This window comes from Pezoporus occidentalis, unplaced genomic scaffold (genome assembly GCF_034315485.1).
Source record: "Pezoporus occidentalis ecotype Australia unplaced genomic scaffold, CSIRO_AGI_Poc_V1 ctg43, whole genome shotgun sequence".
Classification (NCBI taxonomy): Eukaryota; Metazoa; Chordata; class Aves; order Psittaciformes; family Psittacidae; genus Pezoporus; species Pezoporus occidentalis.
The window spans coordinates 4,199,414-4,212,984 of record NW_026915758.1 but is presented as its reverse complement, the minus strand read 5'-3'; the positions used below and the strand labels follow the sequence as shown (position 1 = coordinate 4,212,984).

General features: G+C 37.1%; 1 protein-coding gene across 20 annotated transcripts in view; it reads right to left on the bottom strand.

The window, feature by feature from the left end:
- The window catches only part of MYT1L (myelin transcription factor 1 like), a 311,469-nt gene that overhangs the window by 119,591 nt on the left and 178,307 nt on the right, over window positions 1-13,571 (bottom strand). For all 20 annotated transcript variants that reach the window (XM_062634580.1, XM_062634579.1, XM_062634586.1 and 17 more), the window contains 3 exons: window positions 8,989-9,043; window positions 8,773-8,806; window positions 8,410-8,472 (listed from right to left, as the gene is read on the bottom strand). In XM_062634580.1, the coding sequence (XP_062490564.1) occupies window positions 8,410-8,472; window positions 8,773-8,806; window positions 8,989-9,043 (152 nt within the window). The remainder of the gene's footprint in view (window positions 1-8,409; window positions 8,473-8,772; window positions 8,807-8,988; window positions 9,044-13,571) is intronic.

Below are 13,571 nucleotides of genomic sequence, written 5' to 3'. Positions count from 1 at the left end.
CAGCTGCCAGTATTCACCAATAAATGCTCCTGTCTTCAAAGGCCTAAGTGGGGATGCTGTAATATTCAGGCCAGTTTTCAATTGCATACATAGTCACTATGCTGCTGCTCAGAATTGTTGGTAGGAGGATACAGGCAGCTCTGTAGTACCCCAAACCTAGTGCACAACGTTGCTCATGGCTTTTCTGGTTTAGTGTAAGACTAATAACTCTGACTGCATGTCCTGGTTTCAGCTCGGATAGAGTTCATTTCCTTCCTGGTAGCTGGTGCAGTGCTGTTTTGGCTTTGGTCTGTGAACAATGCTGATAACATACAGATGTTCTAGTTGTTACGTAGCACTTACTCTGATCAAGGACTTTTCAGTCTCTCATGCTCTGCCAATGCGGAGCTGTGAGACAGCAGAGACAGGACACCTGACTCAAACTAGTCAAAGGGGTATTCCATACCCCTAACTAACTAATTAACTGACTAGCTGCATGTCATGCCCAGGCTATAAACTGGGGGGAATCACCCAGAAAGGACTGATCACCGCTTGGGCTGGGCTGGATGGTGAGCAATTGTCAATGTCAGTGGGTGTGAGCAATTGTACTCCGCATCACTTGGGTTTCTTGGGATTTATTCCTCTCATTATTATTATTATTAATAATAATAACAACATATTTCTATTACTGTTTCTAGCATTGTTATTATATTTTACTTTCTTTCAATCATTAAACTGTTCTTATCCTATGGGTTTTACCTTCTTCCGATTGTCCTTCCCATCCCATCGGGGCTGTGGGGAGGAGTGAGCAAGAGGTTGTGTGGTGCTTAGTGACCGGTGCGGGTTAAATTACGACACTGCATTATCACTAAAATACACATTGATAAACAGATTTCTTAAATACCTCAGAATCAATACTTTTTACAGAAATGTAGAGATTATTCACAAATTATGAAATAGGGAAACTAGAGTTGACGCTAAATGTAAAATTCTCTTATTATTACAAGTCAGTTAATTTTGCTCTATCCTCCAGAAAAAGGTTTTGAACCAAAAAGAACTGAAGTGTAAGGTCACATCCTCTTCCTCTGACATCATCAATCATCCAACAGATCTTTATTTACCAGATAAACATCAGAGAAAGAGTTTGGGCCTTGTGTTTGTAATAATCCTCAAATATGCTTCTGTCTTTGCATCTTAAGATGCCTGAAATTCTTTCTGTTTACAAGTGGGGAAACAGAGGCATAGGAAGATGAAATATCTGGCTTATCACATGCGAACCAACTCTGTTGATCCTCTTTTCCATTATGACAAGCACAAATTATTCAACTCCAGATGATTTCTTTCTCTCCTAAGAGAATACAATGTTCTCAGCACAACTACTAGGCTACCAAATAGATTTCCCATAGGCAAAGGGAAAATGTGTATAGCTGCTTCCAGGATCTTGTTGGGGAAATTATCTCCCCAGTATTACTGAATGTTCTAGCTTTTCTTTCTCTTTTTCTTTTTTTTTTTTTAAATTCTTTCCCATACTCTCCACATGGTCTTCAACATCCCCACAGATCCTTCCACAGAAAACACTGTGGGTGTAAGTGGACTGCTGCATGAGAAATATGCCCAGTGCCTGACATTTGAGGGAAACTGAAAACATCATTTCAGCAATGTAGAAGCCTAAAGACTCACTGCAAAAAGCACACCCCAAGTCTGTCCTTTGTTTTTGCTACACAGTTGGGCCAGCACTCTCCACGATCCTGCCTCAGATTTTCCCTTTTTCTCCCTCCATTTATTAGGCTAGTACTCATGGCACATGCAGATCCTGCAGCTTTCTCCCACTGAAATTGCTATCCCCAATCCAGATGGTGGAAGGAGGAATTGAACTGTGGTTTCTTTGTGTAGTCACCTCTAGACAATAGCCACTAGCAGAGCCACATGCCAATTGCTGGTGTACATTTGGTTGACGTTTCAGACTCAACTTTGCACCTTTCTAATCATTAATCAACAATCAGACAAAGGATATATTGCTGAATCCAGACAGCAGCTAATACAGACCTCTAATACATTATGGATTCTCTGTCAGCACATTTATTGTTTGCAGTATTCTGTTTGAAAATCTCTACGCTCTTTCACTTATTTATTTATTTACTTACTTATTTCTCTTTAGCTGGATTTAACAAAGCAGTGAAGCTTCATTATTAATATTTTTTTACAAAACCTGAATAGTGGGTTACTTACATAAAATGCATTTATAATATTATTCTTGTTATTCTTTGTATATACCACAATTTACCAAAATCTGTAGCAAATATACTGTTAAATGAAACAGAATGTAATTGCACAGAGTATGTTTTTTTCTCACATACATATCCAGTGAATAATTTTATCATTATTTAACGCTATAATCAAGGTTAACTATCACCTTAGAGAGAAATTAATATATATTTATCTATACTTCCAGCATTCAGAGGGATTTTTCACAGTACCATAAAAGCAAGCAACAATAAGGACCTCACTGTTCTGTGGTTAGACTTTAACACAAATGCACCAGTGGACCTCAGGTTCTGCACAGCCTGCAACCATGCTCTGCTATCAAATTAATGTTAAAATATGTATGTCTTGGCTTCTGATTTATAACATTGTCGACAAATAGTAAAAGGGACAGGCACGCCATAAAGTTTATGGATGGAGTGATGGCATGCACAATGATGTCTCATAAAGAATAAAGGGGGAAAAGTTATTTATTCTTGTGGTTTCAAGAACTAAAATACACATAGACTAGCTGCGTGCACAGAATTTTTCATAAATATCCCACAGTGCACCCTGTTGTACAGCAGCCATACATTAATTAGAGCATTCAGCAGACACTGCAATGTGTTACACTCACCCAAGTGAATCTTCATTTTTCACATGCAGGGCCTTACTAATTAAAATCAGCTTTGCAATTAAACGTGGAAAATTGTGTTAAACTTTCAAGCGTGGTTTAGGAAAAAAAAGTATTTATTTTTAGGGTATTTTATTTTGATGCAAATGAATTCTCCATCAAAGTGAGACCAGTAAAAGGGAGGTATGAGGGTTTCTCTTTTTTGTATTATAGATGCTCCTCTCAGTTGCAAGTTGCAATGCTCCACTATCTCTCTGCCAGTACTTGGCCCTGTTCCAATGCTTTTAGTGAGTGCTATCTGTCAAGGCATGAATAATACAGCCCCTAGGCTGTCGGCAGAATCCAAATGAGGCATACATCAGGAAGCAAACACTCGACTTTAGCTCCAGAACATGCTCCTGTGAAGACAGGCAATTATTCACCCATGGCTGCAGCCATGGCAATCAAACCGGTGGGTGAAAAGGTATATGAAATGAAAAAAACTGAATAAGAAATATGGCGCAACAAACCACAGAAATTCAATAATTTTCTAATAAGAGAGGTATTTGAGTCTTTTAATTTCAAAGTCTGGGATCCTGAATTATTTCACTCACTTTGTTCAAAAATATAGGCAGCTAAACTACAGTATATAATGCCAATACAGTACAAGGTTATGTGGGGATTTTCCTAATCAAAATAGCAATGCTAAGCTCTAAGGTATTTATAAATTCAAATATATCTGTTGTATGAATTCACAAATCTCATGCTTAAAAATTAGAAGATGGTCAAAACAATTCTATCTGCATAATGTAATTGAAATGGAGACAGCCTAGTAAAGCAACAAAGAATGGGCAGTATCAAGAAATTTGGTGGAAAATTAAAATACAATATATTTTATAAGGTTTGGGACAATTCATGCATTATAGATCCAAACATTATGTTATGATCCCTCTTCATTTTTGAGACTCACTTCTTTTTACAAGCCATTCTGTCAGTGATTAGTGAAAAAAAAAAAATCCCTTGCAAATGCAGTATGAGAGCATGAAGAAAAGTCATGCAAAAGTCCTTCGTAGATTAAATGTTTAGATTGGTTTATTTAATCTGAATTCTTATTTTCAGCAATCAAATTGAAATCCATGATACAGCAAAAGCTCTATCAGTATTTTAATTTTAAATCTGAAAAGTTTATAATTTGGCCTGAACTGAAATTTGATGTGCATTGTTTCAGCTTAAGATTGTGTTTTGCTTTAATTTCTATACAATGGCTTTATCTGCTTTCAGATATACACTCATATATATGGATTAAAGAACCCTAAATTGATATACACAGTGCCATGCTACCAGCTTAAGATTCTTTTTAGGGCTCTTATTTGTTAGAACATTTTTCATTCTGAAGTATGTGATATTTGCCAAGTGATTAATCCATTGCAGAATGTAACTGGTTTTGTGACTTGAGAAAATAACAAACTATGATGTTAAGAAGCTTTTAAAATAGGCCTTTCAATCTAATCAGTATAGCTTTAATGGAACCTAGTTATGATTTTTGTGATGTGTCTGTATACCTATTTATATGGCAAACCATAGGCATCTATTTGGTTTATAATGTGTTTTTAAAAACATGCCAACTGCATAGCAACACAGTTTTAATATTTCTAAAACTGTCATTCGCATCTACTCTGTAAATAACATAGGACAGTCTGTGCTCACTCTAGACTAACTATGTGATTTGCACCTGCATAACTTAGGCCAGAAACTGGACTCGCTTTTACATTTATATTTGTATACATAGAACCTGAATCCTGTTGTCTTTAAAGCTGATTAATGGAACTGGCAAGGTTCCTACTAATAGCAGCGTAAGAACACTTGAATCTTATGTTTTTCTTCAGATGCTTAGCTGACAGACGTCTTGAAAACACAGTTATGGGAACACTCTCCTGGTATTCTTTTAGTAACTGCTGTATACCCAGATGGATTGTTCACAGCTGAAAGTATTCAAGGATCTGGATCAAGCTTATTGTTCAAAATTAACTCACAGCTCTGAACATGTAAGAGTATTATTATTATGCTGCTATGCACAGTGGACCTGAAGACCTACCAAATGAATAAAATAAACAGGATAAATAAAATAAATCAGGAACACGGCCCAGGGAGAGGCTCCAGTCCTCACTCCTAAGATTTGTATACTTTTCTTGTTTCCACCACTATCTGAATGAGTCTATGGCTTTGTTTCGTTTTCAGATCTTTCACAGACTTTTTTTCTTTTTATTTTTTAGCCCCAGTACTGCCAAGATACATGCATTTCTTTAACTGCTTGATCTGTGAGTAGTTCAGTTGGCCTCAGGTGCTTGGAAATGTAAACAACGGGTACTGAAGTCCTATCTTTGTAAACCCTGACATCTAGGCACAGCTAGTCACAGCCTCATGCTGTGCCTTGTGCACAGCACCAGAGGGTTCATGATAGCTTTGGGTTTCTAGGCACTACTAAAATATGAAAAAAAAAAAAAAGAAAAAAAAAAAGAAAGAGATGAGTCTGCTCTGAAAAAGTTAGACACACTGCTTAACTATGGCACTCAGGGCAAAACTCCAAACTGGGATGCCGATCTTTCTGAACCTTCTATGTAGTCACTGGAGAGAGGTGCTTTTGCCAAGTTAATTTCAGAGATGCAAGCATCCTGCCCTGAAGTGCCCTGCAGAGAAGCCCATCCATCTTAGATGCCTATTATCATGCTCAAACAACAACCTAAAACTAAGCAGCAAACTTAAGAGCTGGGAGCAAAGCACCACCTAAGTCATGCAAGGTTTCGCTTCAAACTAAGATTTGACACAAAGAAATATCCAAGAAGATGGAAATGATAGAACACACTGTTACCAATGTTATCCATGCTAATACCAGTCTTGTGTTTTTATACTTCTTAAAGGAAACATAAATCACATATAAAGCCTTCTTGTTTCCCTAGCTAACCCTAACACTGTAGCTCTTTCATAATTAAAAATACAATTGGGGTACAAAGCGTATGATAAAACTCTCCTTAATTTTCCACCTACTATTTTATCAGCAGAACAACAACTCATTCCCTGAATCTGTCTGAAAATTCAAAAGGATCTGTTTATTTCAGCTCAAGTTTAGCATAGTATCTGAACATGGCTTTCACTGTGGCATTGGTATTACAAGGATAAAATTACAATGAGCCACACCTACCCTCCCCGAAATTCCAGAGACTTATAAAAGAAACAGAAATCTGGAGAGCACTGACTACATCTACTGGAAGCAAATGCATTTCATTCCTAATAATGAGCTGATCTGGTATTGTGAATGAAAAGGTCTTAACCTCATTAAAATGCTCTGTAGGTCTAAATGGAATTGAGTTAGGCATCAGCTGAGATAAGCAATTCCCTGAACACATGAAATTTTTAAGACAGTCTGATTCCTTGCAAGAAATGTTGGATGGTCTTTCCCACCCAAATAGAAAAATAGAAAGGAGAAAAAGATACATTCCTTCACATTCTTTCAAAAACTTAAATTTCCCAGGTATTAGTTGGCCTAGATAAAAGATTACTGCTTTTCTGGGAAATAAGTATGCACATTGTAAATCCCAAGAAAGAACTTTGTGTTTTTCAGCAAAATAAGACATATATTGGTTAAATATATTTGGATTAGTGGATTGGCAATCGGTGTGACAAGAAAACATAAAAACCCAACAGTAGAAAAAAAAAAAAGGAATTTTTGACGTATTTCCAATTTTTATTCTTTGCGCATCTGCCCAAAATTTCATTTAATTAGCAGCTCTGAGATTCAGTCTGTTCGTGTACTGACATACCAGAATCATGTCAAGAAAGCAAAATATGGAATTAACATCTCAAAACTGCATGTAATCTTCCCAAACCTCACATCTATTCCTTCCTGCTTCCCCCAAAGGGTGATTTTACACAAACATAGGCACATAGATCAAAGTTAGAGCAATTCAGAAGAAAAGTCAGACTCTTTTAACCTAAAGATTTTTTCTGTATGTTTCAAGACTTTTGTTATTGAAATCTGCACACAAATTCCATGGAGTGTAAAGAAATGAATGTAGTTACAATCTTGTAACTAGAAAGGACATTACAGTCATGTCATTTAACTGTTGACTGTGAAATTTCTGAGGGAAAAGAAGGATTTGATGCCACTTATTAATTACTGATAATGCTTGTATTTACATGAAGAAAATGGACAAAAGGAAACCACGTTTTGAAATGAGAAGTCACAAGTAAATTTAAGAACCACTTTGGTTACTTTTCCTAAATCAGTGTTCTGACCTAACCAAATCCTTCAAATAACCACAAAAACATTACCACTTTTATGAGTGAGGAAAAAAAAGTACGAAAAGAAATGTGAATATAATTAAGTTTTACATTGTTTATATGTAATTCAAAGGGATTTTATATCAGACATAACACTTTTTTCATTTTAATTTTTAAAGTATTTCCTGGACTTGTCCTTAGGCTTCATTCACTGATAAGAAAAAAGGCATGAGTCGACCGAGTGGCACTGAGTGGACTGACAGGGCATTGTTTTCTATCTTTTCCTATTTCGAATAAATGCCCTAACTACAAACATACAATTTCAATTTAACTCATAAAAAACCATATGCCCTCATTACAAAGCAGTTATCAAATTTGGTATGAAATATGTGTTCTTATAAACACCACAAGTGCTTTAAAACCTGAAAATGTCAAGAATTAAAAAAAATCTTAACAGTTTCAGGAGAATTTAACACTGGTTTGATTGCCCTCCCCTCACCCCCATTTAGAAGTGAGATGGCCAAAACATCAGCCGTTTTATCTCCTACAAGGGGCTGATGTATAAAATATGTCAAATGAAATGCACAGCACATGAGAAAAATCCATGTATTCTAGAGCTGTTAAATTTTCAAAACATTGAACAAGAAATTCACAGAGAAATGATTCAGGAAAGGAATTCTGCATAGACAGATGTACAACACTACTGAACATGGACATTGCAGACACAGAAATGTACAGATTAAGTTGTAAATTAAGCTGAAGCACACACAGTATTTGTAACACATGCTACCTTGATACATTAACAGGAAACAGCTAAAAACATTTTCTTAACAGAAGATGTCCCCACATATCACAGTTTAGAAACTTATGTAAAGGTATTCACAACATTTGAACCCTAAAGTCTTATTATCACTGATTTGCCTTAGGCTTTCACCTTTGAGTCCAACCTGACCATTGAACTTAAAATGTGCAGGAGTTCATTCTCATTCAGTTATAAAGAACATTAAATAACAGAAGTCACACTGGCACCAACATGTCAGTAGGGCCAAATTTTAATTTGCAACACACGAGCAAGAAAACTGTATTTAAAATTTGGGAGAAGATTGACAATGAGAACATTTCCTCAGCAAAAATGTGAGTTAGATTTTGTATGGCATTCAGAAATAAAAAAACCTGAATTTGAATGGCTTCTAGAATGTCTAATTGCTATTTTTATCATTGTTTGGTTTATCAAGGTCACGCCAGCTAACTTGTTTACCAAATCACTTCACTAAATTATGAAAAATTACAAGTATTACCTTCTGTGCCTTGCATATTTGCCACTAACATGACCACTGCCATCACAGCCAGGTGTGGGACAGCTGCAAAAGAAGAGAATTAATTATATAGGTGCCAGTGTGCTGCAGAAAGATCGTACTAAAAGCAGGCAGAAGGTAAATGGAGGGCAACCAAGACAGAAAGAGAAATCAAATAACTGAAGGGAAATAAAAAAATAAAAAAAAGGGGATGCTTTTTATTAGCAAGTCTCAAGCGAATTAATTTCATCAGTGCAGCAGGGCATGAGCAAACCACCAATGAACTTGAAAGTGCATTATACCCACTAAAAGGCATGAATTTTCTAAATTGCTAATGGGGATAGATTTTACACTCAGAGCACTCACCTGAACAGCTCTTGTATGGCTGGTTCCACGGGAACTGCAGAGAGATGGAAAATATATAAAAATTTATCATCTATTACAAGTCCCCCTCTTCTACAGAAAATTACCAGAAATGTTGTGTAAAAGCAAGGGTCAGAATGAATTGTGCAAAGAGATTCTGGAGGATGAAGGTCACCCTGAGCACGGGCCTTGAGTGATTTACTGAAGCAAGAGACGTACCTCGTACACCTTTGGAGCGTGTGCGATGGCGCTTCTCGTCTGCATCCACCTCCATCTGGGAATAGATTAGCAGGCAGTCAATGTTCTTATCCTGCATGCACAGACTACCAATGCACAGACTGATACAGTCTCTCACACAATTCATTGACACTATTTTAATTCCATTTTATTCTGTAAGGGAAAATGCACCTTACAGGGGATTTTTACAATCCTTACATTTATTTAAAAGCAGAAAATGTTATAATTCCTGCTTTAATCAGAAATGCCCTGCTTTCATAGCAAATTATATGCAACTAAGTGCTGGCTCTTCTTTTTGAAGGGATATTTCTGACATAAACCCCTGATTACTCCCATATATTTTGAAACGATTCAATAGCTTTCTACACAATTTGAAACTAAAGTCAAGGGGTTGCACACCATAGGTCACTTTCTAAGAAACACTTTGCAGTGGGAAAGAAAGGAAGGGATAATGACTGAAAAGGAGATAAAAGGTCACCATTAGAACTTCAAAGATTTCATTTTATTTAATATGATATTATGACCTTCGTCAACATTGTTCATATGCGTTTTTCAGGAATGTGCTCATTTGCTACATGTGGCTTAATCTTTATCTTCATTTTATAAACAGCATGTTTATCTGATGTAGCTTCCTAGGCAGTAATAAATATACAGCTATCTTAAACATTTACCAGACAGGTGAAAGGTTGGAGACGAGACCTTGGAAAGCATAAACACTGATCTATAGTAATTACCATAGGGCCACATGGGTTCTTCTGATTTTCCATGTACTATTGCCACCATGTATTTATAATATTATACTCAAAGGTAAACTGTATAGGCTAGCTAGAGTTTATGATTTTGTACAACCTAAGCAGATTGCACTGAGCTATGTTGAGAGAAAATATATACAGTATCTGTATCATCAGCTCCTTTAGAGCTGAAGAATGGGATAGCAAGATGGATCTGCAGTGGCTCATACATAGAGATGACATTGTAAAGGTCAGGAAGCACAGAAATCGACTATGGGGCTTTAGTTCCCTCAGGAAAAAACAAGTTAATCACTGGTGTATAGCAATATCCTTGGATTGATATCTGCTAAGAATGTCACACATTTCATGCAATAACATGGAAACAGATCCAAAGGACTTGCACTTAATCACCTAGCATTATTTGGTCAGTACCTTAACACAAAGGTGGGAAGCAACTAACAAGGAACAAATCAAAGTGCACTTTTGCAGAGCTTCCTCAACACATCAGCAGGAAAGAGTCAGCACAACAAAATCTGAGGGTGACAGGGATTTGATGAAAAGAAAGGGCCGCTTCCACAAAGCTCTGTGCTACTGATGTAATTCTGCTTCTTGGTAGTCATAATCTGGCTCCTGGTAGCATTATATATTTTAAAGGGATGATCTTCTAAAATAAACAGACATTACAAAAGCTAATACAACATGAGCATCTATTAGGGAGCTTCAGAGAAGTCTTCTGAAGGGGACCTTTGCATCATTTTGAGCAGGTTTCATTTGTAAATTAAGACATCTACATATAGCTGTATGCATACACATTAGGAACATCGGATTCTATCAGCAGCAGCAACAATGCTATCTGAGATACAGTAATGTTTCCCATCAAGTCTTCAATTGCCAGTTCAGAAAGGCATAGAAGGGTACAAGTAAGTCCTCTGCTATATCTGCCAGCCCTCTGTAGATGTTTCAGATATGCTCCGGCATCAGAAATGACACCAGCTTCCTATGCTTAGACAGCTGAACTTACCTCTAGTTAACATAGCCACTGGAGCTAGAAGAACAACTCCTCTGATCAGCTACTGGGTGTTACTTTAGGCTAGACAGAACAAGCCTCTAGACACCTTTGCTACTGTATAGCTCTCCACTGACTATAGCATGAGATACTTGGCATGGCTGTAGATATCTACTACAGGCACCTAAATTGGATCTTAAATTTTAACCTATACACCTTGACTTCACACTCTGGCTGGCTTCTGAGCTCCTAAGATTTGATGGTTTTTAAGCTTTTCAAGTTGCGCATCTTTGGTATATAAAAATTACCAACTAGATGATAATATTCTTTTATTAATACGAAAACAGTACATTGTGTTATTCTGCAACTCTTGCAATGTATAAGGACTTGGAGCTGCTGAGAAAAGCAGTAAGAAAAAAGAAGAAGAAGAAAAAAAAAAGCAGCTTATAGAAGGTGGAAGTGAGGACAGACGGCCTGGGAGGAATACAAGGACATTGTCCACAAAGTTAGGGATCAGGTCAGAAAAGCTAAGGCCCAGTTGGAATTGAGTCTGGCCAGGGATGTCAAGGGTAACAGAAGGGCTTCTATAGGTATGTTGCTGACAACAGACAGACTAGGGATAATGTGGGCCCCCTCTGGAAGGAAACAGAAGAACTGGCTACCCTGGATTTGAAGAAGACTGAGGTTTTCAATTACTTCTTTGCCTCAGTCTATACTGACAAGTGCTCTAGCCATGCTACTCAAGTCACAGAAGACAAATGCAGTAACTGGGAGAATGAAGACCTTAAGCTTGCTGTAGGAGATTAGCAGGTTTGAGATCATCTAAAGAAACTGAACAGTAGCCTTCCTGTATCTGAAGGGGGCCTCTAAGGATGCTGGGGAGGGACTCTTCATTAGGGACTGTAGTGACAGGACAAGGGGTAACAGGTTAAAACTTGAACAGCAGAAGTTTAGATTGGGTATAAGGAAGAAGTTCTTTTCTGTAAGGGTGGTGAGGCACTGGAATGGGCTCCCCAGGGAGGTTGTGAATGCTCTATCCCTGGCAGTGTTCAGGGCCATGTTTGACAAAGCCTTGGGTAGCATGGTTTAGTGTGAGGTGTCCCTGCCCATGGCAGGGGGGTTTGAACTAGATTATCTTAAAGTCCTTTTGAACCCTAACTGTTCTATGATTCTATAATTCTATGATTCTATATGCTACTGAAACAGGCAGGTAACACAGAAATTAACAGAGTGATAAACTGCGTTGGAGGCAGGCCAGTTACATATGCTGGCCTTTACCATTTGGCAGATTTGACTCATCTAAGGAACATGACAATTCCAAGGTCCTGTACCTATGAACAAAGAATATGGACCATGCTTGAAAGACAAAAGATCATAATCTGTAAGGCAATAACATGTGAGGAAGATCAGATGAGCATGAGCCATTTCTGCGCTGTTGCAAAATGTGATCCATAGCTGCACAACCTTTAAAGGTGCATTAATTTTCCAGAAAAGCACTGAGGTATTCAGATACAGTCAGTAACTTTTAATAATAGAGGGCAAGTTTTCATCAGGACTTTATCTATTTTTCTGTTAGCTTGCCGGATACCCTGTTGGAGTCTTCAGGTTTTCAAAGTATATAGATCTAAGGCTATGAGCCTTATCATAGGCTTATCTGAGATAAAGATACCAGAAGTTTCGCAACCAGCACTGTTCTCCCTAACTCTAGATATGCTTGCATACGTATATGGACTTCCTCAGGGCTGCAATCTGTGAGGGTTCCAGAGCTTTAAGTTCCTTTCCAGGACAAACGGTGTTTTTTGCTTGCTTGTGAGAAGGCAGCTCAGTGTTTCTGTCCCTTGCAGACAGGTAGTCCGTTCTTGTTTAAAATTCTCAGGGTTTCTGAATTTCTTGCTAGTGGACTGGAGACTGTAAGGTTCAGTCTTGTTCCAAGACTTCCGGCTAATCCAACACTTTAATTAGTGAATTATTCTGATTTCACTATAGACATGATATATCAGAAGTCTAGAAAGACATGGATGAACTAAGAGCCGTAGATCTGGTCTTGCAAAACATTTCCTTCTCAATTGTTTGGATTTCTTCAAATCCAAAAACTGGATTCTCAAATACTCTCAAAAACTGTTCACTGTTTACTGAGGCAGAGCATTCACTGTCTATACTATGACCTCAAAAATCTATGGCAAGTACTGGTAAATGCTAGAATATTATGTAATTGCTACTGCCAATGAAGTATGTTGCTAAAATTATTTGAAATTTTGCTTTTCCCTACTCAGTAGTACTAGATATACTCCTTATGTGATAAAAGTAAAATGTTCAGAGACAAAAATTATGATTTTATGATGATATAATGAGTTGATTATAGAAAAAAATAAAGGCTGCAGTTTAACATTTATCTCCTTGTGACTGTCAAGTTACTTAGTAAAGGCAGATTTTCAGCCAGCCATGATGTAAGATTCCAATTTCTATAGGTAAGATACCTGTTCTATTTTTATAGCCAATGTTTACTCAGCATTTATTTTTATAACTAAAAGATATTATTACTTCTGTGCAGAAGTTAAAATTAAAGAATTTAAAGAATATTTTTTTTTATCTTGTATCTATCAGAATTAAACAAAATATGCCAACTGAATTTCCCACAGTTAAAATACTTCTGCATTCTCATAATCAAAGAAGCATGACCTGGAAAATTATGAATAGTGTATGTCAGCAAGGTATCCCATACTATATTAGTACTTTCTGAAGTCTTCCTAAAAAAAACCTGCAAATTGACCTTATGCCTCTCTCCTCAGAACATATCAGGAAAACCCAAATTCTAACATACCTTATTC